The following is a 23978-nucleotide window of genomic DNA, read 5'->3' as shown; positions in this document are numbered from 1 at the left end:
GGGTAAAGCATATACAAAGTTTATGCAAAGCACTTAAATACCATATTTGGGGGGGAGGAAAACAAATAATGGATTAATTCTTGAAAAGTAAACAGATGTTCACAAAATACTTCTAAAATACTTCCACAACATTTGGCACAGCTACTTACACCAATTCAATACCTGCACAGATGTGAATTTTAAAATAAAAAAGAAAGCAAGCATCTGCTAAAGGAAGTGCTATATCATTTGCAATAACATACACTTCAGCTTCTAATAAAATGTGTCAAAATTTAACAGTAGTAGAGAAACATGCCTTCATTTTAATGTGTCATATAATATGAAGTGTTTCTAGAATATTTTTAAAAACTGGAATTTGAAGAATTATTTAGAAGAGTATGAAGGCAACTCTTAGGAACAGCCACAGAACAGACATCACCTGGGGCTCGAGTTTATGGAGCCATGCTTTTTCAGGCTGCTACAGTTTTGATGGCTTGCTATAAATACAGAAAGAAGTATGATGGCAATAGAGAGTGGAGACGAAATGGAAAAAAATAAATATTCTAAAGGAAAGGAATTAAGGCTTAAGATGTCTGCTATATGCAAAGCACTAGGCTACTCAACTATACATAAACTCCCCGATTTAAATCTAACAAGCTTATAATGTAAATAAAATCTCAATGTAGAAGACCTGGAATCAGAGGTCTTAGAAAGGTTAAACAATTTGATCAACATCACTGCTTTTAAGTGCTGGTAGTAGGTTTCAAACCCATTCTCTTTTTAAGAATCTACACTGCTTTACAGAAAAAAGTGAGGCTCCAGAAGTCTGACTATTATCCTGAGAGCCAAATGCATCAAAATGACTTAAAGAAATTATTTTTATGCATCCTATTTAACTTTTTTTTTTTTTTTTTGGAAAATGCTATGAATAGCATTAGCTTCTTCTCAGGAAGAGAAATTAAATTTTCCTTAATTTAGAGACTTGATTAGCACAAGATGACTAGAAATGCAATTAAAAGACATACCTACACTTAAACAAAATTTCTAAAAATGAACGAGTTGATTACTACTTAAGAAGAATCAGATCTTGTTATCTATTGGATATTTTTAACTTATAATTCATGAAAGGTCTTACCTGTTCAGAAACAAGAGTCTGTAGCTTCTGAACTTCTAATTGTAATGCTTTGTTTTGGTCATTTAGAATCTAAAACAAAGAATCTCAATTTACTGTTTTATTAAGAAAAGGTAACAAAGCAACCATCTGAATGTTTTTAAAAAAATCAAAGCCATATTACTGTTAAGTACTTATAAAGTGACAGGTGAATTATGTACTGACCTAAGAATGCAAATCTCATGAGGCTTCATTTTTCAGTTTCAATGAACATGTTTCCAGAGAACAGGAATACAGTAATAGTATAATGTACATATACAATGATCTATAAAAAGTTGTTTCAACTGAGCCCCTCTAATTCAGTCATGTGGTTTATCCCAAACAGTGTTAACACTGTGCTTAGAACCCTTACATGTGTATTTCAAAGAGTTTAATCGTTTCTGCCAATGAATTCTGGGAAACCCTGCTTTCATAAGTGAGTACTTACAGGATTCTTATTAAGCAAAAAAAAAAAAAAAAAATTAAAATTAAAAAAAAAAAAAAAACAAATCTTACTGCATGCAGAGATGTACCCTGGCAATCAGAATGCTTTACAATAATACTCAAGCTGTTTGGCCATGACCAGAAACTAGCACTACACCAACAATGGAGGCAAATAAAACCATCTCAAACTACCAAATGAAAACTGTAAAGAAAAGGTTCGGGCAAAACAAGTATCAAAAGTCTACTATAAAAACAGGTAAGTCAAAATAATCAAAGCAAAAAGTCTACGATAAAATTGTTCGTGTAAGTCCCCAAATAAACTATAGAAACACTGTTTCAGAGTGATCACATATAAAAAAGTAGTATTTCTACATTCACTTCAACTGAAAATTACGCAAGGTTGTTCAAAGAAAGCTGAGTTGACAAGTTTAATTACACACCTTAAATTCTTCCATTTTGTTTGAAATTTCACATTGTAGCTGCTCTTCAAGCAATCTTATTTTATCATCCTTAACGTGAATACTATGAGAAAAAAAATACTTCATATATACAGAAAGCTTACATAAATTATGTGCACAACTATCAGCTATAAGCAGCAATGTCTTCTGCAATTACACTTGAATATAAATGTATGAATGGCCCATGTACAGCAATACTTTAATCACCTTTTTTGCATCTTCTCCAGTTCATGTGCAGCAGCAGCCTGTTAGAAATGAGATGAGAATTGTATCATTTCTCAGGAAGCACTCAAACCTATTCTTTTACTTATTTTTACATATTAAAGTTATATTTTCATATATTTAGAGTAAATAGTTAAATCAACAGCATACATTATAGTAATATTTTTTGCTGTCCAGTATTTTGTACTTCTCACTGTTCAACTTTTATCCTAGTAAAAGGTATATCCTTTTCTGATTAAATGGCAGAAGGCTAAAACAAATCAGCACATCATAAGTGTTATAACTGAGTTCTCTGATAACTCAAAGTGATCAATTTCTAGGATCAAACATTAATTTCAACATGAATATAGTAACACTTAGGTGAGTTGTGAGAGCCATGGTCAAATAGAAGAGGGTTTTAACAACACACCATGCAGCCAAACACAAGTAACCATTATGTTTACTATCTACATAAGTAAACTAAGGCTTGCAATACCACCAATGAAGTGAAAACAAACTGTAATTCTAAGGTAAATGCTTAAAAGCAATAAAGATCTACCTGTTCATTTGCCAGGGCCTGTAATTTTTGCACTTCAGCTTTTAATAAGAAATTCATATTCTGTATATCCTAGAACAAGAAGGAAAAATAGTATTAGAAGCATTTAATATTAAATTTGAAGTTTTGTAATGTATCTCTTCTACCTAAGCAAAGGTCTCAAATTACAATTTCTTAAGTCAGAAAGAAAACCATCAACTTCTGTTATTTAACATGTTTCCCAAATTATTATGAATAATAAATATCATGTGAGAAAAGGCCTTTGAACTTCTCCTCTTAGAGGGCTAAAGAGAATTTTGTAGTTTAGAAAAGAGATAAGACACTTTTCAAATGAATTCAAATGAATTCTATCTAGAGTATTTTCCAGTCTTCACAGACACTCATACTAATTACAAGATCAGGGTAATTCAATGACTATAAAATACTGTAGCCATTTATAAGAATTACTGTACCTTAAGTTCCTCCTCTTTACTTGCTAAATGATCATGTTCATTTGCTAAAGAATCTTCAGTCTGTTTTATCTGCTTATCCTTTTCTGCAATCCTTTAACAGGAAATAGATTTGTACATTCACTGAACATTTAGAAGTCAAGTCACAAATTAAAGGATTAGAAGCCTCAAATATGGTCATCCTTACTTAAGCAGTTTTTCACATAACCGTACCTTCCATTTATATAGACCACATCAGTTTAGTAGTAACTGTCACATGCATTACTACAACTCCTTAAAATACATACCCCTATTTTAAAACTTGAGGTCAAAGAAGTTAAATAATTTAAGCTCACAAGCCTGGCAATCTGAAAAACAGATTCCAGGTCTTCTGAACTTAACTGATCCATGTCTATGCAAATTATACAATACACACCAAAAAAAAGAACTTCATTTTGGGCATACCACCATACAGTTAGATACAGAGTAGCTACAACTACTTATTAGACACAAAAACTAACTTCCACTAATCTCAAATCACAATAATCTCTTCCACATAACTGCTAAAGGCCAAAGGGAAAAAAGCTTCCCCAACTCTTTTTATGACAAAGACATAAAAACATAGAATACATAATGCTTAGGGGTAGAAGAGCAAAAGCTGCTCCAAATCTACTTGAGAGTATTTTTTGAACAAGTTAGAACGTAAAGTCAATCATAAGTGTAGAATCTAACAGCTATCAGTTAGTGGTGACTAAGCAATTTTAAGAGGAATATAGAAAGGCAGGCTTACACTTTATGTAACTCTTCTGCTAGAGCTGAAGCGGATGTCTAAGAAAGAAAAAGTGTCAACATAAAAGCCCTTAAGAGACAGTTTTAAAGTTGTACAATAATCATCACAATAAAGCTTTAAAAATTAAAAGAAATAAATGTATATAGTTAAGGAAGTATCTGGCTCATGATGAATGTTCACTAAATAACAGCTAATATTCTAAAAGTAAATTTGATCAATAACAGCCAGTATTAGGGAATTACACATCATAAGACATTTTTAATAAAGTAAGTTGACAGGTCTGAAAACTATGTAACTGCCAAGCAATACATAAATAGGAAAAACAGCAGCAAAGGCTATTTTTCATTCATGTGCTTCTTTTCCTTAGTAACAATTTCCAATAATGAAATGATACCATTCATGATTAAGATAACAAGTCGTTTGGTAATGCTCGTGTTCATCTCTACTTTTCAAAAGGTACTTATAGCATTCTCTAAATATTAAGTTTCTGATAAATTTTCTAGAACTACCTCTCATCTATAACTTAAGATCTCAATCCAATTTGAGTTAATAATTTACATATACACATACATCCATATACACACACCCTTTCCTATATTATATAATTCTTTCCCAATTAATTTTAGACTATAGTTTCTACAAAGAAAACAATTAGAACAAAAAAAAAACGGTTGCAACCTCAAAGTTTTGGGATTTTCAACTTGCCTGAACGTTAAAAACAACTTTTTAATGTTAAAACTACTTTTTGCACAGAAAATGACTTCTATTCTAAGCTATTACTTTTCCTACAAACTTTTAGAAGTTTAAAGTGGAAGAACTGAAACTGAAATTCACAGTATGTATATTATGGAAACAAGCTAAGTACTTGCAAGTTTCTTCTCTTCTTAATGTTATATTATTTATATTCTAAAGGCTATATATCTATATCTATCTACCTATTTATCATGTTACATAAGAATGATGCCAAAGAATAACAGGTTTTACAATACCACCTAGAAAACTTTGGAAGGTTTCACACTCAAACTATACTGAAGTATAAATTTAAAAATGATTCTTTGGCATATATAACCTGAGAGCTATGGTTAACATACTGCTAACACCTGAGGGTATACAAAGCGTTCCCTTATGGTTAGTCAATATTTAGTGAACACTTCTAAAACATAAACTATCATTCTTGACACCTGCCTTCTGACAGGATGGTAATCAACATTTTTTTCCTCCTAAAGTTAAAAACTCTCTAACCCACCTTCCCATTAGTCAGATTTGGATTTCTTCCATCGTGTTTTCTTACAGCATAATACGTAATCATCAGAGTGCTTAGCACTTAGGAACATCCAGTTGATTCACTGACTAGTCACCCAACTACTAATCCAGTGCGCAGCACTCAACAGGCACTCAGATTATTTACACAGCTAGGAAGCTATTAGTAATGACAAGCAATAAGAAAGCACCATTACCTGGGCTGCTATCTGGGAATGGAATTGTTGAATTTGAGCTTTTAAAGCCTCATTCTGCTCCAAAATATCCTTTCATAAAGAGCAACCAAAAAGGAGAGGGAAAAGTGTTCTGTTAAATATACCAATGTATATGAACAAAATGAGTTACAGGTACATCTGTTTACCTTTAAAAAGGCACTCTTAGATTCCAAAAGGCGTCATTTTAAACAATGATTAGGCATTCTATTCTGAGAGCTAATTTACAAAGGAGAAATTAAGAATACATTGTACTGTTCCTAATCTAATACAAAAAGCATAAGACTGTGGGTGAAGGCATCTTTGAGCACATATTCAGACCATATTGTGACAACTCCTTGAAGATTAAATTAGAATTATTCATCCGCACTCCAGAATTAGGATAAGATAGGCTACCCTCTCTCTTCTACACAAGACACATCCAACCACTGCCCGTCTTTATTTTTTTTAAAGAGGGAAAATTAGATACCTGAACTTGCATTTGTAGAGACTCTTCTTTGTTCACCCTTTTTTGCTCCGATTCCATTAACTGCATTAGCCTTTGCTCCAACTGTTGTTTTGATACCAAGGTATCTGTAAGCTTACTATGCAGACTCTGTACTTCATTTTCTTTGGCCACAAATTTACTCTGTAAATCTAACAAAACATTGCATTTTACAAAGGTCTCTTCCTCGGCCTGGTTACTGCTACTCGTCGTTAGTGTAGGCACTGCCTCCTCTAGAATACTCTCCTTGAATCTCTCCTCTGCTTCCTGCATATGACTCCCTTGAGCAGTCTATGCTTACCTTTTTCACAGCACCTGCGACACTGTACTAATTCACTTCCTCTCCCAGAGAGTGAGCTTTTTGAGATCAGAGACTGCCTTTTCTCTATACCCAGAGCTGTACCCAAGGCTTGGCACAAAATACGTAATCAATAAATGTGTTAAATGAATGGTACATGAATGTTTAAAACTCTTATATCATTTCTCGCAAGCATTCTTAATTTCCCCAAAGATGCTTTAGTAAGTTATTTAGTGAAAAAAATCAGAGGAAACCAAAGGTCTAAGGAGCCAAAAGTCTGTATGATCTAGCCTTGTGTTTGGAACTATATTTTACTAACTCTCCACCACTTTCATGGGAGGAAGGGGAGTAGTGGAAACATAGATAAAACACACTAATACAAGCTCCATTATTTCCTAAATGAATTCATCGAATTAAGAATAAGTAGTGAGGGCCTCCCTGGTGGCGCAGTGGTTGAGAGTCCGCCTGCCGATGCAGGGGATACGGGTTCGTGCCCCGGTCTGGGAGGATCCCATATGCCGCGGAGCGGCTGGGCCCGTGAGCCATGGCTGCTGAGCCTGCGCATCCGGAGCCTGTGCTCCGCAACGGGAGAGGCCACAACAGTGAGAGGCCCGCATACCACAAAAAAAAAAAAAAAAAAAAAAAAAAAAAAAAAAGAATAAGTAGTGAAAGTTAGCATTTAAGTAGGCAGTTTTAAGTCAACTACTTGGAGACTTCCCTGGTGGCGCAGTGGTTAAGAATCCGCCTGCCAATGCAGGGGACACGGGTTCGATCTCTGGTCTGGGAAGATCCCACATGCCGTGGAGCAACTAAGCCCGTGTGCCACAACTATTGAGCCCACGCACCACAGCTACTGAAGCCCACGCGCCCTACAGCCCACACGCCACAACTACTGAGCCCACACGCTGCAACTACTGAAGCCCACGCACTCTAGGGCCCACGCACCACAACTACTGAGCCCGCATGATGCAACTACTGAAGCCCGCACGCCTAGAGCCCGTGTTCCGCAACAAGAGAAGCCACCACAATGAGAAGCTTGCACACCGCAATGAAGAGTAGCCCCCGCTTGCTGCAACTAGAGAAAGCCTGCGTGCAGCAACTAAGACCCAACGCAGCCAAAAAAAATTAAGTCAACTACTTGGAATCGCAATGCTCTTGCTGTTTTTCTCTTCACAATATAGGAATGAGTCTTTCTTAGAAAAAAAAAAATTAAATGAAGAACTGATCAAGGAACCAGAGGGAATAACTACAGAAAGGGAACATGCACAGGTTCCCATTACCCTATTTATTGACTATAACTTAATGCCTCAGACAAAACTAGAGAGCTTATTTTTAAAACCTTAAGAAATGTTAAAGAAATAAAAGTACTCGGAAAGTGTAAAAGCTATTTTTATTGACCTATAACCAAAATGCCAATTTACACTGTCTTCACATATGGAGAGGGGAGGAAATTTTACCCAGAATTACATACTAAATTTAAATGAATACCGCTTCCCCTTACCTTGCTGAGCTGCTTCATGCTCTGCTGTTCTCTTCCTGATATAGCTCTGGACTTCTTCCCACCTTCTCTCAGCTTCTTGCAGTTGAACCTGGAGAAAGGATAAGTCAGCACAAATACAGGATTCCAATTTAACGGAAAAAAAGCATCCTCTGTCTTTACTGTTGTGACATAAAACTGCTTATTCCAACAACTAATCACTAGTCTCTTACATTTTAATAAGATAGGCAGATGTGCCCAGCCTGATAATAGGCACAGATATTATCAGCCACTGCCATTCTACCCTCCAATACACAGGATTTACAGATTGGAGATTATTTCAGAAACTCAGTATTTGTGCTGGTGGATCAGTATAGCTACTACTATGGATATACCTGATTCACTTTGCTCTGTTCAGCTTTCCACTGATCTTCCCTCAGCTGAAAGGCTTTCAAAAGGATAGTATCTTTATTGCTAAATTTCAGTGAGCACCTAAAATTCTTATTTTTAGGTATAGCACAACACTTCAATTATGACTATAATATTTAATGTCATTTATCTACTTATCCATATCCATAGAGCACAAACTTCCATATTTATAAATGCTACCAGCAAACACACCAGCAAGACAAATATTTACTGAAAGAAAGGACAACTATAACACTCTCCCACAGGGACCCATGAAAACTTCAAGAAAACAAAAATTATGCTATTTTCTGCATTCAATTATTCTCAAAGCCCTTTTAACCCCTACTACTCTAGAACTGGTATTAAGCTATACTGATTGTATCAATGACCTAGGTAGAAGTCTGTCAGATACATTTAACTTACAGAAATTGAACTATACGCTCAATAAATCCTCTCCCCAGTAAAAGGAGGAACAGACAATTCTACTCGTCACTCTACTCAATGTACAGAGGCTAAAAAGAGCAAGAGAAATGAGTCCACTCCTCTCTCTCAGTCAGCCTGAGCAACCCCATGCGTGTCTTCCTAGTATAAGCATCTCATGACACCAAGTGCCATTCTGGTGTCTAAAGAAACAGTGTGTGATTTTTTCCAACTATGGCTCAAGTGAAAGCAACTGGAGCACTACTTCGTCTCGTGCTAAAGGAAAGGAAAATCATCTATTCCAATGCCGGAATAAAAACAGGCTCTACTAAACTTACTGAGAAATCCAAGTTATGGATAAGCGATGTTGAAGGTGATTTTAACTACCTATCAAAAATTTGATTTTTGCCTTACACATGTAGACCCTAACCTCCATATATATAAGATGAAATTCTACTCTGTATGCCTGTCAATCAGCTAATTTCAATTTTCATATCTTCAAAAAGTCTTTAACTTCAAACTCAAGCCTATATTCAATTCTTTCATTAGTGTACACGTTTCTACATAGGCAGAGCACTAAGAGTACAAGTCCCATTCAGCCTCAAACTATACTTCTCAAAGCTATATACCCTTTAATGTCACCGAATTGAATACCTACATTATTTATGAAATGATAAAGGTAGGAATATATCACCTTCAACTGAGTAACTGCCTGCTCAGCATTCTTCTTTTGGACTTCCTCTTGCTGCAGCTTTCCTGTTTTCTCAGTCAGCTCATTCACCAACCTAGCATAATCCTGGCGCAGTTTATTTAGTTCAGCAGACTGCCTGAAAACAGTAACTGGATTAGGAACCTTCCATTACTACAAAACACATATAAAGAGTAAACAAAATATATTTTATATGAGTTATGCTGAGTTAGTAATTCCACTTATAGCTAAATGAAAATGAATGCTATAAGTGACTACTAATAATGAAGTTTGGTTGAGTGTAATCTGAATCATTCTGATGACAATAACACAAATACTAAAATTACTATAAAATAATCAAGAAAAACAGATGACCACACACCATGAGCACGAATCAACAGTGTCACCCTCAAATCAGTGTTCTGAAAATCTATTAAAATCAACAAGTCAGAATACTTATTCTATGTAAGCATGCTACTAGTCTTCTCTTGGACTGTTTGTCAAAGTACAGCCCAGAGCCAACTAAATCACTATCACAAGGAAATGTGTCTTAACATGCAGATTCCAGGATTCCACACCTCAGAGCCAATAAATCATAATCTTATAAGGGTAAGACTCAAGAATATGATTTTTAGCTAACATGCCAGATGTTCTTCAGAATAATGAAGTTTGAGAACTAATGATAAATGGAATAGAAGGTCTAAAACTTGTAAATTCAGTCTCATAAATTTATAAACTGTTCCACTGGTGGCACTAGTGTTTATCATACAGTTTAGCCAAAGAGGTTCTTCAAAAGCAAGAGGATAGTTTTAGAAAATTCATTTTAGAAACAAGTGTAAAAAACAAAAGTCTAACCAATTATTATCAAACACCATTTTGGTGACTGAAGAAAATACTCCATCATTCAATGAAAATACTCTGCCATTCTATTAAAAGTAAAGCATATGCAAACATACTTGTTTTCTAGCTGGTTTGTAGTGTTGCTGACAGCATCTCTCAGTATGCCATTTTCCTGCTTCAAATGAGCTATCTCTGCCTCCATCTGCTCACGAACTTGCTGGAACTAAAATTATTTTACACACATAAGATTTAGAAAACAATGACTGCCAAAGCTAACTTCGAAGAAAATTATGATGAGAATGTAAAAAGCATCAATAGAATGAAGTCTGGATAACCTTTTCAAATAAATATAAACAAATTTAAAGGATAAATTTTGATAGTGACAAATACAAAGTAAACATAAGCTGCCACAGCACTCAAGTATGCAAGTAGACGCCAGCTGCTATCATAGGCAAAATAAATACACTGAGATGCTGTTTTAGAACTCTTTCCTACACAATACTCACATAGAATTAATATGTCAATTTTGTGTTAGCAATATTTTAATGAAAGATTTTAGTAATCAAAAGTTTAAAAACTGAAAACATGTTCAAAACATTTACATTAAGTTACAAATTGAGCCATAGCCAAATAGATGGCAAATTCACTACACAAAAATCTACTTGCTAAAATATCTGGCTTCTTGTTTTTTATTTCAGAATTACAGAATCAAAAGACAGAGAACACTGAATCTTATATCCCCACATCCTCAATTTAGTATATGAAATAATCTTAATAATTTTTAGTAAACCTATTCAATTAAGAGAAAATCAAGTCTATGTTTCTACTTTTCAGAGAACTTATCATATGTAATCTATATCCTGGCCTCTATAAGCAATCAAGTTGAAAAAAAGAATCACTTCAACACCCTTAACCTTCAGTAAAAGATGTTGCTACATGTATCCCACTAATTTTCAAATGAATAGTAAGTCAGAATTAAGAAGAAAAAAGATCACACAAGGCCAGGAAAATCAGTTCTTCAATAACCTAGTTAATGGGAAAGAATATTTCAAATGGCTGGAGCCTGGGAAGATGGAGGATTGAGCCAAATTAAAGCATCAAAGTAGTGGATGCAGTAAGAACCTGAGAAGAGATTCATTCACTTCTTTATCACTATTAGTGGTATTTCCACAGAAAAAAACTGGAACTTCAATAGCAGTAAATTTTTCAGCAGACTACCAATGTGATCAAAGTAATATTTTGCAAATAAAAATCTGGTACTAATTACACATATTAGAAAGGAAATGAGAGACCTATTAAGGTGCTATAATTATGCTAGTATGAAATAAACAACTAGGGTCATATCTAAAAACTGAATGCAAGAACAACTAGAAATAAAGTATCTTTAAGATTTCAGAACAAATTGTAGATTGGGCAAGGGAGAGAGAAGTCAAAGATTCAAGCATAAGGATAATAATGCCTCAAAACATTAGAAAATAAAAACAACCTGACCAGAAGCAAGAGTTTGATTTTAGACGTATGTTAATTTTGAGGTGACGACAAACACTTTCAAATTGAAGCATCAGCCAGCAATGTAAACAATTTCAAAAAGAAATCACTGGTCCACAAAGTTCAATTAGAGCGAGTGTTAGAAGCCCACTTGACAAGCAGACTGAAACCATGTTCTTCAAAACAACAACAAAAATCACTGGTCCAGACCTAACCGAAATCATGAAAATGAGTAACACTGTAAAAATAGGCAGTAAGCACTGAACCTTCTAATATGTTGAAAGAAAACAGGTGAAAATAAGGACCAGAGAGAGAAGGTCACTTAGGCCAAAACCATTATCACTTTTCCTCTCTTCTCCACTCCATCATCAAGCCCTATCTACTATCTCTTTTTTATCAAACTCATCCCCTCATTATCAATGTCTGACTTAAGGTTCTTATTCTCTGACTTAGATTCCTGCAAAAGCCTTTCAACTATCCCTGTTCCACTCTCCACACTGCTGCCACTCTCCATACTATGCCACAGTAATAATTTAAAATACTAATACAATCACACTGTTGGGTTGCTTAAACTCCTTCACTTGGCTCCCCAGTCCTCAGGGATATAAGGCCCTTTAAGACAAGACCTCTATCTATTTCTCTAGGTCTCTTCATTCCAGTCCTGATTCCCAAATACCACAACTCTTACTGTATTTCTCAAAAACCGTTATCACTAGACGACCTATGCTGAAAACACCTGGAGTGCACTCATTAAAAAGCACGATCCTGGGCCCCAAAAGAGACCTACCAAACCATCATCTCGTGGGATGAGAAGGAATTACACCAAGTAATAAGTCTCATACCCAGCACCCATTCATTCACTCGCTTTCCTGACAATGCCTGTTTCAAAAGATTCAACACAGTCTGCTTCTCATTTCTAAAGTCTTCCCTATCAATCCTTCTCTTCCCCACCTCTCATCTGCACTGTTCCAAAGCACTTGATGCTTACCTCTACTGTAATGGCATATTTACTTGTCAACTTCCAGCCTCCCCAGAAGTTGCTGACTTAAGGACAGGGAGCCAGTTTAATTAGCCATTTGTACCAAAGCCCAACCCAGGGCACTTAAAAGTTTGCTAATTAAATGAATACAAATATTTAATTTTGTATTCAAAGAATGAAAATATACCTTCATCTGCATCTGTTGAGTCTCTTGGTAACTGACATGCATTTTGTTTTGAAACACATTATGTTCCTTTTCTAATGTTCCAATCCGATCTTTCATCCTTGCTATAACCACATTGCTTCTTTCCTTCTCTGCCATCATTTCCTAGAAGAGTAAATCAGAAAAAAAATATGAAAAACTTGTTATTTAAAAAAATAAGAACAAGACTTTACTAAGAAGAAAACAACATCAGTAAAACAATCATGAATTCTTTTTTTTTTTAAATACATTTATTTATTTATTTTTGGCTGTGTTAAGTCTGCGTTGCAGTGCGCGGGCTTCTCACTGCAATGGCTTCTCTTGTTGCGGAACACAGGCTTTAGGCACGCAGGCTTCAGTAGTCGTGGCACACAGTCTCAGTAGTTGTGGCTCGTGGGCTCTAGAGTGCAGGCTCAGTAGTTGTGGTGCAGAGACTTAGTTCCTCCGCAGCATGTGGGATCTTCCCAGATCAGGGCTTGAACCCATGTTCCCTGCATTGGCAGGTGGATTCTTAACCACTGTGCCACCAGGGAAGCCCAATCTTGAATTGTGAAATAAGTACTTGCTTAAAAAGCAAGGTCAAAGGTTTTTTAAAAAAAAATTTGTCTTCTGCATCTTACCTGCTCTTTACACCAATTCCCTTCATAAACACTTAGCTGCTCTGTTTACTCATATTTCAAATGCACTTTCTGGTTTAAGAGTTAAAGACTCGAACATGGAATAAAATCCTACATTCTAACTTGATTATAAGAAGGAACTTTTTTTTTTTTGCGGTACGCGGGCCTCTCACTGTTGTGGCCTCTCCCGTTGAGGGGCACAGGCTCCGGACACGCAGGCTCAGCGGCCATGGCTCACGGGCCCAGCTGCTCCGCGGCATGTGGGATCTTCCCGGACCGGGGCACGAACCCGCGTCCCATGCATCGGCAGGCGGACTCTCAACCACTGTGCCACCAGGGAAGCCCCCAAGAGAGAACACTTTTAAAGCCAAAGGTAATTCTTCATTATTTCCAGGTACCAGCTCTCTTTTAGGGTACAGAATAGGCCCCCAGAAAAAAAAAAAAGCCGAGAAAAAAAGTCTCCATCCTAAGGTAAGAGATAAGGATAAGATATGTTTATAGCAGAACAGGGAAAGTAAAACTCAGAAAGTTTTATTATCTTCCCAAGTCAAACATTAAAAGGGTAATTTCATTTTGAGTTGCAAGTATTGTGAACTCCTAGGATAAACATTAACTATTAAAGTGCAAGAAAGCCAAGCAACTTTAAAGTTATCTGCAGGTATGATCAGTCCATTTTCCCTGCTCTAAGAAACTGTTTGACAAACTTGAAGATTTTCACTTAACTAACGGTTTGCCCATAAGAGTTCATTTACATTTGCAAATTGTTTTACTGATGTACATAATACATTTAGGGGAAAAAAGTATACACATCTTAAGTATACAGCTCTGTGAGTTACACAAAAGTAAATAGTTTCTTTTTTTAATTTTGAAAATAATCAGAAAACTATAGCTACAGAAAACTACAGTAAAGTTTCTAATCTTAAGGAAACACTTATTTTAGCAACAACTTTGATTAATCTTAATCAAATGCAGCGAAAAATAAAATAAATTTATTTTTTAAAAAATCAATCTGACCAAGTTTTCCACTGACTTTTTTTATTTACCTCAAATTCACAGAAAAGATTTTATATTCAAATGAGGCCATTCTCATAATGTCATCAAGTAGCTACATGAACGACAGTGAAATAAACCTCATTTAGTCTACTGTATTTAACACCTAAAAGGAGAAACAAGCACTTCGGGAAAAATGAGACCACATTTACTACAGAATTTCAATTATGTTCTCAGTCTACATTTTTTAAAATATAACTGACACAGAATATTACATTAGCTTCAAGTATACAATATGATTCAATACTCGCATTTATTGTTAAATCATCACCACACACAGTTACAAACTTTTTTTCTCGTTATGAGAACTTTTAAGATTTACTCTCGTAGCAAGTTTCAAATATATAACACAGTATTAATAACTATGTTCACCATGCTGTACATTACATCCCCTGGACCTATTTATTTTATAACTGGAAGTTTGTACTTTTATACTTGTTTAAAGGCCTTTTTTTTTAAACCTCTCAAAGTGAAAGGGATTTAAAGAACTTCACTGATTAAAAATTATATCACGAAAACCTTCATGAATAAACCACCTATGTAAGAGTTTCACATTTGTCCCATAAATTGGATTTAAACAAGATCACACTGAGTTTTGTGCTTCTATAGAATAATTCTAGGTCAGAACCAATTGAAACATGCTCCCCATGTCCACAGGCTTCCATTATTCAGAAATTAGTATACCTATAAGTACTGCTATTTTAAATTCACAACTCAACTGTAGGCTATAATAACAAGAAAGAGTGAGACCCCATCACCACCACCTAAATTCTAAAAGAAAATCACTTTCATGTGGTATAAATCTACTGGACAAATAAATCAGGAATTATGGACAATTTCTAAAATCCTTCATTGTATCTGATTTAGAAAGTATAACCCTTAAATACAAGAATGTCTTCACCTGGGTTAACTGCTTGCACCGATCCTTCATAGCAGCAGCATCTTCCTTCAGAGCAGTAAGTAACTTGTCTTTTTCTTGAAGCTGATGTACAAGTGCAGTCAACTCTCCTTTATTTGACTACAATTGAGAAATCAATACAAAATTAGTTAATAGTAAACATCGGCTAATGAAAATTATGAAAATGAACTATCTGATATCAAGTGTTCTTAGGCCAATGCACAGTTCACTATTACATATGAAGTAGAATAACTGCCAAACACTGGTCAGTGAAATATCATTCAGAAAAATCACTGTATCATTACATATTCTGATGCATAAAATAGGACACATATCAATCAAGAAACAGATTTTTACAAAGAATTATGACTTCCATTTTTAAACACAAAATCAATATAGTAATCTCTCTCTTCTCCTCCTAAAAGATCAAAAGAGGGGTATGAAATGAAATGCAAACTGAACCAAAATAAAACAAACATCTGTAACGTCAAAGCATAGTATCAGGAAAGACTTCCGAAAGCAGTGGAGATCAAACAGGCTCAAAAACCTTGTCAAAATATACCCAAGACTACAGAGGTGCCATGGGTACATAGTTCTCTGAAGTTAACAGGAATATACTGAAAGGTAAAACCAACAATCCCCCATTTGACATCAGGAACAAGCACAAATATAGAAGGTAGGAATTTTCTTGGTAGGAGGTCTTAAGAAGCAGAAGTAGGAAAGACAAAATCATACAGGTAAACTTTATTCAAAGAGAGCAGCTAATCAGTGAGACAGAGTTAAGAGAGATCCTCTACAGTGAGACCCTCTGTAGTGAACTCTTATATGAGAAAAAGGAAAGGCTAAAAGAACTCATTTTCACACATAGCCAAAGGAGAACAGCTGGCCTTAGCCATTCATTATCAATCTCTAGCCACAGAGATGATCCAAGAGAAACACCCCTCACTGGAAGAGGAGTATTAATGAAAAAGAAATAAAACAAGGTCTATGTAAGATATGAGAAAAAAAGAAGGAAAGCAATAAGAAAAACCAAATGCCAAGTGGAGAAAAATCACCATAAAAAGATTGTCAAGAACGGACAAAAACTGTGATTAAAAAAAATATATCACTTTGACTTTCGAAAGTCTAGCACAGCAACGATTTCTAGAAAAACAAGAGCAAAGAACAGAGTTCACAAGAAATAATTCAGAGGAAAGATAAGACCACAGAAAGAGATGAAATATGAGCTGGCAAAGCCCAAAGTAGAAGTAAAAGTAACACCATCTCAGAAATACAATCCAATTAGAAGTAGCAAACAGAAAAAGACATGTTGCTGAAAACACAGGAGAAGACATAGAGTTCAGGGTGGAGAGAAGTAAATAAAAATAAGAGGAAATAAACTAAAGCTTTATTTTTTTTTAGGACAAAAATATGAAAGATAAAGACAATAGGCAAGGAAGATCCAACTTATGCTTAATTGATACCCATTATTTCAATTCTTTTAAGGGACACTGAATCTCATGATTGAAAAGACATGCTTTGCCCAAGGGAATACTGATAGAAGAGTCAATGCAAAGCCACATTATAGCAAAATTCCCATGACTTCAAAGAAGCTGAATCCCTTGATGTTTGTACAGTACGGTGGACACTGGAAAGTCCAATAAATAATAAAAACTTGGTTGATTACCCAAAGGATGTTTTCATTGTGAGAGTGTATTTTGACAAAAATACATGAAAAGAATGCAAATTCAGGGGACTTCCCTGGTGGCCCAGTGGTTAAGACTCCGGGCTGCCAATGCAGGGGGCACAGGTTTGATCCCTGGTTGGGGAACTAAGATCCCACATGCCACGTTGCAGAGCGTTTTAAAAAAAAAAAAAAAAAAAGAATGCAAAACTCAGGCTGGTCTCAGACTTCTATCCAGCGATAGGAATGTAGAGAATGGTAAAGCAAGCATGACAAAGTCTCAAGGAAAGAAAGTGTAACCCAGAAAAATTATACCCCACCAAATTATCATTCAAGTACAAAGACAATAAAGCAGCATTTTAACTTGCCAGAATTGGGGAAATACAGGTTCCATAAGCCCTTCTTGAAAAAATTCCAGAAAAAAAAAACAATTTCAGCCAACCAAGAGATGAATACAGAAGCTTATAGCAAAAGAACTGGTATCAAGCTTTGAACCCAGCATTAAGCTACAGAATTAAGACTGAAACAATCATAAAAATTATAGTCACAAAACAAACATTTGATATTGTAAGTATCTGATAAACAAATGCTGATATTAACAGAAGTAGAGAGGGAAGGGAGAGAGAAGGTAGGAAAAATTTTAAATAGACTTCCTCCTGTTATACAACATGGGGCCAAAATAGTTACTAACTTAGAGTTGGAAAAAAAAACACGTAATTGAGGCAAGTATATTTAAAGGCCAACAAGAAATTAATAATCAACTAAAACTATCAAATACATTTTTTTGCCTTTTCTTTTTTTTTTAAATTGGGGTATAGTTGATTTACACTGTTATATTAGTTTCTGTGTACAGTGAAGTGAATCAACTATATGTATACATATATCCCCTCCCTCTTGGACCTCCCTTGGACCTCCCTCCCAGCCCCCACCATGCCACACATCTAGGTCACCACAGAGCACCGAGCTGAGCTTCCTGTGCTATACAGCAGGTTCCCACTAGCTATCTATTTTACACATGGTAGAGTACCTATGTCAATCCTGATCTCCCAATTCATCCCACCCACACCTTCCCCCACTGTGTCCACATGTCCGTTTTCTACATGTGCATCTCTATTCCTCCCATACCATTTTTCTAGATTCCACATATATGTGTTAATATACAATTCAAATACATTTTAAATGTTTTCTTACTAGTAATCACATTGAGTTAACATTTTTGAGCAATTATTTTATGCTAGGAACTCTAAGATAATACCTTATTATCATTCCCATTTTAGAGATGGGTAAACTGAGACACTGAGGTTAAGTAACTTATGTAAAGCCACAAAGCTCAAAGTGGCACAGTCTAGATTTGAATCCAGGAAATCTGACCCTTGAGCCCAGGATCTTAACCTACACTCTAAATATAAAACAGAAGTGTCTTATAGCTTAAACACAAAGGCGTGTGTACATACACATAGAACATAACATCTCCTTTCCGACTCTGCAAAAGCCCTCTAGCTTTTACTCTGTTTTCCCCTTCCCATCTAAGCTTATTCAAAGTGGATACTGTCACCTTTCCTATTCATTCATCACTTATTTATAGTCTAGTACTCCAATGAAACTGCTTTCACTAAGGATATCAAATCCATTTCTTCAATCCTTATTCTCCTTGACTGATCTAAAGCATGTCACTGCTGATTTCTCCTGCCACCCCTGAACTCTCTACCCTCCCTAAGCATCTGTGATTCCACTGTCTTCCTGCTGTTTCTCCTCTCACTATACTCTGTGGTGGCTTTCCCTGACCTTTAAATGTTGGTGCTTCTCAAGATTTGTTCCTGAACTTTCTTACCACTCTCCACATCCTCTCTGGACTAACATATATCCACTATATGTACCAGTGATAGTTGATTACTTTCCGAAATTACTCCCACTGCAATATATTTTTAACACAAGAGAATTATATATTCAACTGTGAAATAATTATATCCATTTAAATGCTCAAAAGGATGCCTAAAACAACTTCCTAAATATTTTCATAATCCTCTACTCTCTCTTCCTTTGGCAAAGTGCTCATGAATACCATTGTCACCACAATCTATCCAGTTACTCCAGAGCAAAAATAAGCATTCATTCTAGACTCTTCTTTAGCCACCATATCTAATTGGTCAGTAAGTCCTCTAACTCCTCTATCTCTATCCTACATCTATGCTTATATTCCTCCATTTATCTTCCCCCTTTCTCTGAAGTGGTCTTTATTAGGTGTGGGGATTCATCTACATCCTGGACCTTGAAATCTATTAAAAGGTCTGACCAAGAATCAATTTCTGCGACAGGAAAAGGGAGAAATTAAACTTACTAAGTCTTTCCCTGATAAGAGTGGATCTACAAGGGCACTGAGTCCCTGAAGATAAGAATAGAACCACACCATAAGAAACACAGCACAAGATTTTAATCGAAAGCCAAAGGTTCCAAGGAAAAGGGAAAAATGTAAAGTTTCAAAATATTTACTCTATTTCAAAACGTTATCTTTAACAGTTCCCAACTTCCTCCTTGGCCTGCCTAATATAGCTATCAAGGGGAGTCTGATTTACCACCCAACCTCTAGAGTTCAAAGCTGTCTCAAGCAATAAAATGACTACTCTTGCACCCATAAACCACCACCACCATCCTCAGTCAGAAGAGAAACATTTCAAGCAATTAATTTTAAAAAGCAGTGATTTCAAACAGTTAGTAACTCAGTTCAGCTGGAGGCTTTTCCCTGCAAGATTTTCCCAATCCTCACAAATAACCAGGAACCCTTTTAAGATATACACTTAGCCAATTAAAGTAAATCAAAAGATAAATTCTTCAATCAAGAACTTCAAGAACGTTCCTTGCAAGAGAATAATCTAACTTTGTATCCAAAGTCACACAGTTATCGCACTTACTCTGATGATCCTCGAACACACTGTTTACTCCGAGCCACTGCTGGCACCACATGGAGACTGTCCAATAAGCATACTACATTGTAAAATGCCACAGATTTGTAAAACACGTTGTCAATAGATACTTGGAAGTATAGACAGACGTATGCCATGATAAATGCTATATGACAAAAAAAATTCAGATGGTTATGAGAAAGAGGGAAGAGAATAATTTAGGAATTCAGATTAGCCTTATATGAGGAAATGATATTTAAATGGAAACCTGATGGGGGAAATAACCAAGGAAAGAAGTTAGGGGGTAGGGGCTTGGGGGTTTTAGGACCGTCTAGACAGAAGAGAATATTTGGTTTGCTTTAATGAGGGGATGAGGAAAATGCCATGAGATCAGGCTATAGAGAGAAACAGACACAGGCCTTAAAAGGAATCTGGATTTTGTTTTAAGTGCAAAGAGAAAGGCACCAAAGGATTTTTAAAGCAGTGAGTAATATAACCTGATTTACCTCTTAAAGGCTGCCTTGCAGTTGTGTAGAAAAAATAGACTAGAAGGCTACGAGGGAATGCAGAAACATCAACTAGGAGAATATTGAAGGTAATCAAATGAGAAGTGATGGTTTGGACTAGGATGGTCTTTAATAAATGGGAGAGAATTCAAGATGGTGGAGAAGTAGGAGGATGTGGAGTTCATCCCTCTCCACAGATGCATCAGGAATACATCTACAGATGCAACAATTCTCAAAGAATACCATCTGAAGACTAGTAGAAGACCCTGGACACCAGACAGGACTATAAAGATCCCTGCATAACTGGGTAGGATGGCAAAAAGAAGGGAGAAGGAGAAGAGGAAGCCAGATGGGACCTGCACCCCAGGGTGGGGGAGCTGAAGCAGAGAAGAGAGTCCCAAATTCGGGGAAACTTCCTCTCCAACAGAGCAATCGACTGGGACAGAAGAAAAGCATTTGAGGCTGTTGGAAGAGGGTGAAGCGGCCAATCGGTGGCAGATGGGACACAGTGAGAAATACACAGATGGTCCGTACCGCAGCCCTACATGCCCTGGACTGGGACATGTGTTCACAGGTGTGCAAGGGGGCTGGGAGCTGAAGCATGGGGACTGGAGAACAGGCCCGGAGTGAGAATTGCTGTTGGCTGTGGGGAGACAGACTGAGGGGACAGGAGGGAGGAAATCCGCAGCAGGGAATACCTACAGAGGAAGACTGGACTGCCATGGAAGCAGGGCGCTACTGCTGAGTAACACGCAGGGGGACAAGCCACTCTTGCAGCCTCTCTCTCCCTTCACGCCAGCACCTGCCGATTAGCAATAAAAAAAAAGCCCCCTCAGGGATGGCCCTAGTGTGCCTGCTGCTGGGCGCCAGAAGAAGGCCAGGCAGGGCTGGCCCTGACGTACCGTACACTGGGTGCCAGAAAAGGCCCTCACTAGGGCCATATCTCTTGTGCCTGTGGCTGACGGCTCCCCTGCACATTTGGCACTGCCAGGGCTCCCGCGATCCAAGCAGTCATACCACCTCTGCGCTCTGTCCTCACTGGAGCAGACCCAAGATTTCCAAGGCAGCCTCAGGACCAGACTCTGTGGGTGGACCACATGCAGAGGTGGGGATAAAACCAAAGCTGAACCCCAGGGATGGGGCAACTAAGGAAGAAGATCGAAAACCTTTCCATCAGCTGTACAAGCTGCAGATTAAATCCCCGCGATCAGCTAGGTAGACCCTGCGTCTATGGAATATCTGAGTAGACAATGAGTGTTCCCACAAATGAAAATGGTCTAGCTCTGGCAGCTGTGGACGTTGAGGACAAGCACACGCAAGAAATGGGTCAGATCAGAGTCTGAGTGGTCTTCACAGGGCCCACAACAGGTCCAGAGACCAGCCCAGAGGCAGAGGAGAGCCTCCTGGGGAGGCGGAGGTGGGCTATGGCTCACAGCGTGCGCAAAGACACTTTCAGCTGAGACCCCAGGGAAACATAACTATTACTATTAATTTCATTATGTTTTGATTCATTCTGTTGCTGGTTCTGGCTGTTTTGTTGTTGGGTTTCTTTCCTTTTTCTTTTTTTTGGTGTTGTTTCAGGTTTTTTTCTTTATTTAGTCTTTTGAGATCTTCATGTTCTATAACATTTTTTATTTTTATTTTTTTTAATAAACTTCTATTTTTACTTTGCTTTTCTGTTGTTCTGTGTTCTTTTCCCTATTTTTTTCTTCTTCTTTTTCTTTAATTTTTTTTTATATTTCCATTTCTACTTTACTTTTCTGTTATCCTGTGTTTTTTCCCTATTTTATTTTATTATTTTTTTAAATTCATTTTTATCAGTTTGTTCTGTTTCCTTACTTTATTCTTCAGCTGGCACACCACTTTGGTTTTGTTATTAGGTTTTCTATTTTTGTTAGTTTTGATTCTAATTGTTTGATTTCGTTTTTGAGTTCTTCTGTTTGTCTGGTTGTTCCCTTGTTTTTGTTTCATATGGTTCTGTTTTGTTTCTTTTGCATGTGTGTATGTTTCCTTGTTTCTGTTTGTTTGATTTTACTTTTTACCATTTTTCTAGGGTTTTATTAGTCTTTTCTTTTTTGTTTTTTTTTTATCCCCTTTATTGAAGGATGAGCAACTTGTAACCTGCGGGGGTCTTGGTTCCTGGATTGGAAGTCAGCCTGAGGCTCTGCAGTAGGAGCATGGAGTCCAGGATACTGGACCACTAGAGAATTCCTGGCCCCAGGGAAGATTGATCACCAAGAGCTCTCACAGAGGTCTCTATCTGAATTCAAGACCCAGCTCCACCCAACTGCCAGCAGCTCCCAGGGATTTATGCCTCTCACCAAACAACAAACAAGACAGGAACACAAACCCACCCATCAGCACACAGACTACCTAAAGCCATACTAAGCTCAAAGACACCCCAAAACATACCACTTGACTCAGCTCCACCTCCAAGAACGCAGGCACGAGTCCCTCCCATCAGGAAGCCTACACAAGCCACTGGACCAACCTCACCACCAGGGGCAGAGAACAGAAGCAAGAGGAACTACGACCCTGCAGCCTAGGGATAGGAGACCTCAAATACTGTAAACCAGACAAAAGGAGAAGACAGAGAAATATCTTGCAGGCAAAAGAGCAAGATAAAAACCCACAAGAACAAATAAATGAACAGGAAATACGTAAACCACCTGAAAAAGAATTCAGAGTAATAATAGTAAAGATGATGCAAAATCTCAGAAACAGAAGAGAGAAAATACAAGAAACATTTAACAATGAACTAGAAGAGCTAAAGAGCAAACAAACAGTAATGAACAACACAATAACCGAAATTAAAAATACTCTAGAAGGAATCAATAGCAGAATAACTGAGGCACAAGATCGGATAAGTGAGCTGGAAGACAGAATGGTGGAAATAACTGCCACAGAACAGAAAAAGAAAAAAGAATGAAAGGAATGGAGGATGGTCTCAGAGACCTCTGGGACAACATTAAGCGCACCAATGTTCGAACCGTAGGTGTCCCAGAAAAAGAAGAAAAAAAGAAAGGATCTGAGAAAATATTTGAAGAGATTATAGTCGAAAACTTCCCCAACACGGAAAAGGAAATCGTAAATCAAGTCCAGGAAGCACAGAGAGTCCCATACAGGAGAAACCCAAGGAGAAACATGCTCAGACACATATTAATCAAACTAACAAAATTTAAACACAAAGGAAAAAATATTAAAAGCAGCAAGGGAAAAGCAACAAATACCATACAAGGGAATCCCCAATAAGGTTAACAGCTGATCTTGCAGCAGAAATTCCACAGGCCAGAAGGGAGTGTCAAGATATATTTAAAGTGATGAAAGGGAAAAACCTACAACCAAGATTACTCAACTCAGCAAGGGTCTCATTCAGATTCAATGGAGAAATCAAAAGCTTTACAGACAAGCAAAAGTTAAGAGAATTCAGCACCACCAAACCAGCTTTACAACAAATGCTAAAGGAACTTTAGGCAGGAAACACAAGAGAAGGAAAAGACCTACAATAACAAACCCAAACAATTAAGAAAATGGTAACAGGAACATACATATCAACAATTACCTTAAATGTAATGGATTAAA

General features: G+C 36.8%; 1 protein-coding gene across 10 annotated transcripts in view; it reads right to left on the bottom strand.

The window, feature by feature from the left end:
• KTN1 (kinectin 1) overlaps positions 1–23978 on the bottom strand; it is a 120714-nt gene that overhangs the window by 42120 nt on the left and 54616 nt on the right. For 8 of the 10 annotated variants that reach the window (XM_079699009.1, XM_079699015.1, XM_079699012.1 and 5 more), the window contains 13 exons: positions 15331–15447; positions 12748–12888; positions 10210–10316; positions 9260–9392; positions 7762–7849; positions 5948–6114; positions 5464–5532; positions 4007–4044; positions 3241–3331; positions 2792–2860; positions 2239–2276; positions 2014–2095; positions 1115–1183 (listed from right to left, as the gene is read on the bottom strand). In XM_079699009.1, coding sequence (XP_079555135.1) covers positions 1115–1183; positions 2014–2095; positions 2239–2276; positions 2792–2860; positions 3241–3331; positions 4007–4044; positions 5464–5532; positions 5948–6114; positions 7762–7849; positions 9260–9392; positions 10210–10316; positions 12748–12888; positions 15331–15447 — 1209 coding nt within the window. The remainder of the gene's footprint in view (positions 1–1114; positions 1184–2013; positions 2096–2238; positions 2277–2791; positions 2861–3240; positions 3332–4006; positions 4045–5463; positions 5533–5947; positions 6115–7761; positions 7850–9259; positions 9393–10209; positions 10317–12747; positions 12889–15330; positions 15448–23978) is intronic. The other 2 variants (XM_079699011.1, XM_079699014.1) reach the window with 1 other exon arrangement.

The sequence above is a fragment of the Hyperoodon ampullatus genome (genome assembly GCF_949752795.1).
Source record: "Hyperoodon ampullatus genome assembly, chromosome: 3".
Classification (NCBI taxonomy): domain Eukaryota; kingdom Metazoa; phylum Chordata; class Mammalia; order Artiodactyla; family Ziphiidae; genus Hyperoodon; species Hyperoodon ampullatus.
This window is presented reverse-complemented; position numbering and strand designations above follow the sequence as displayed.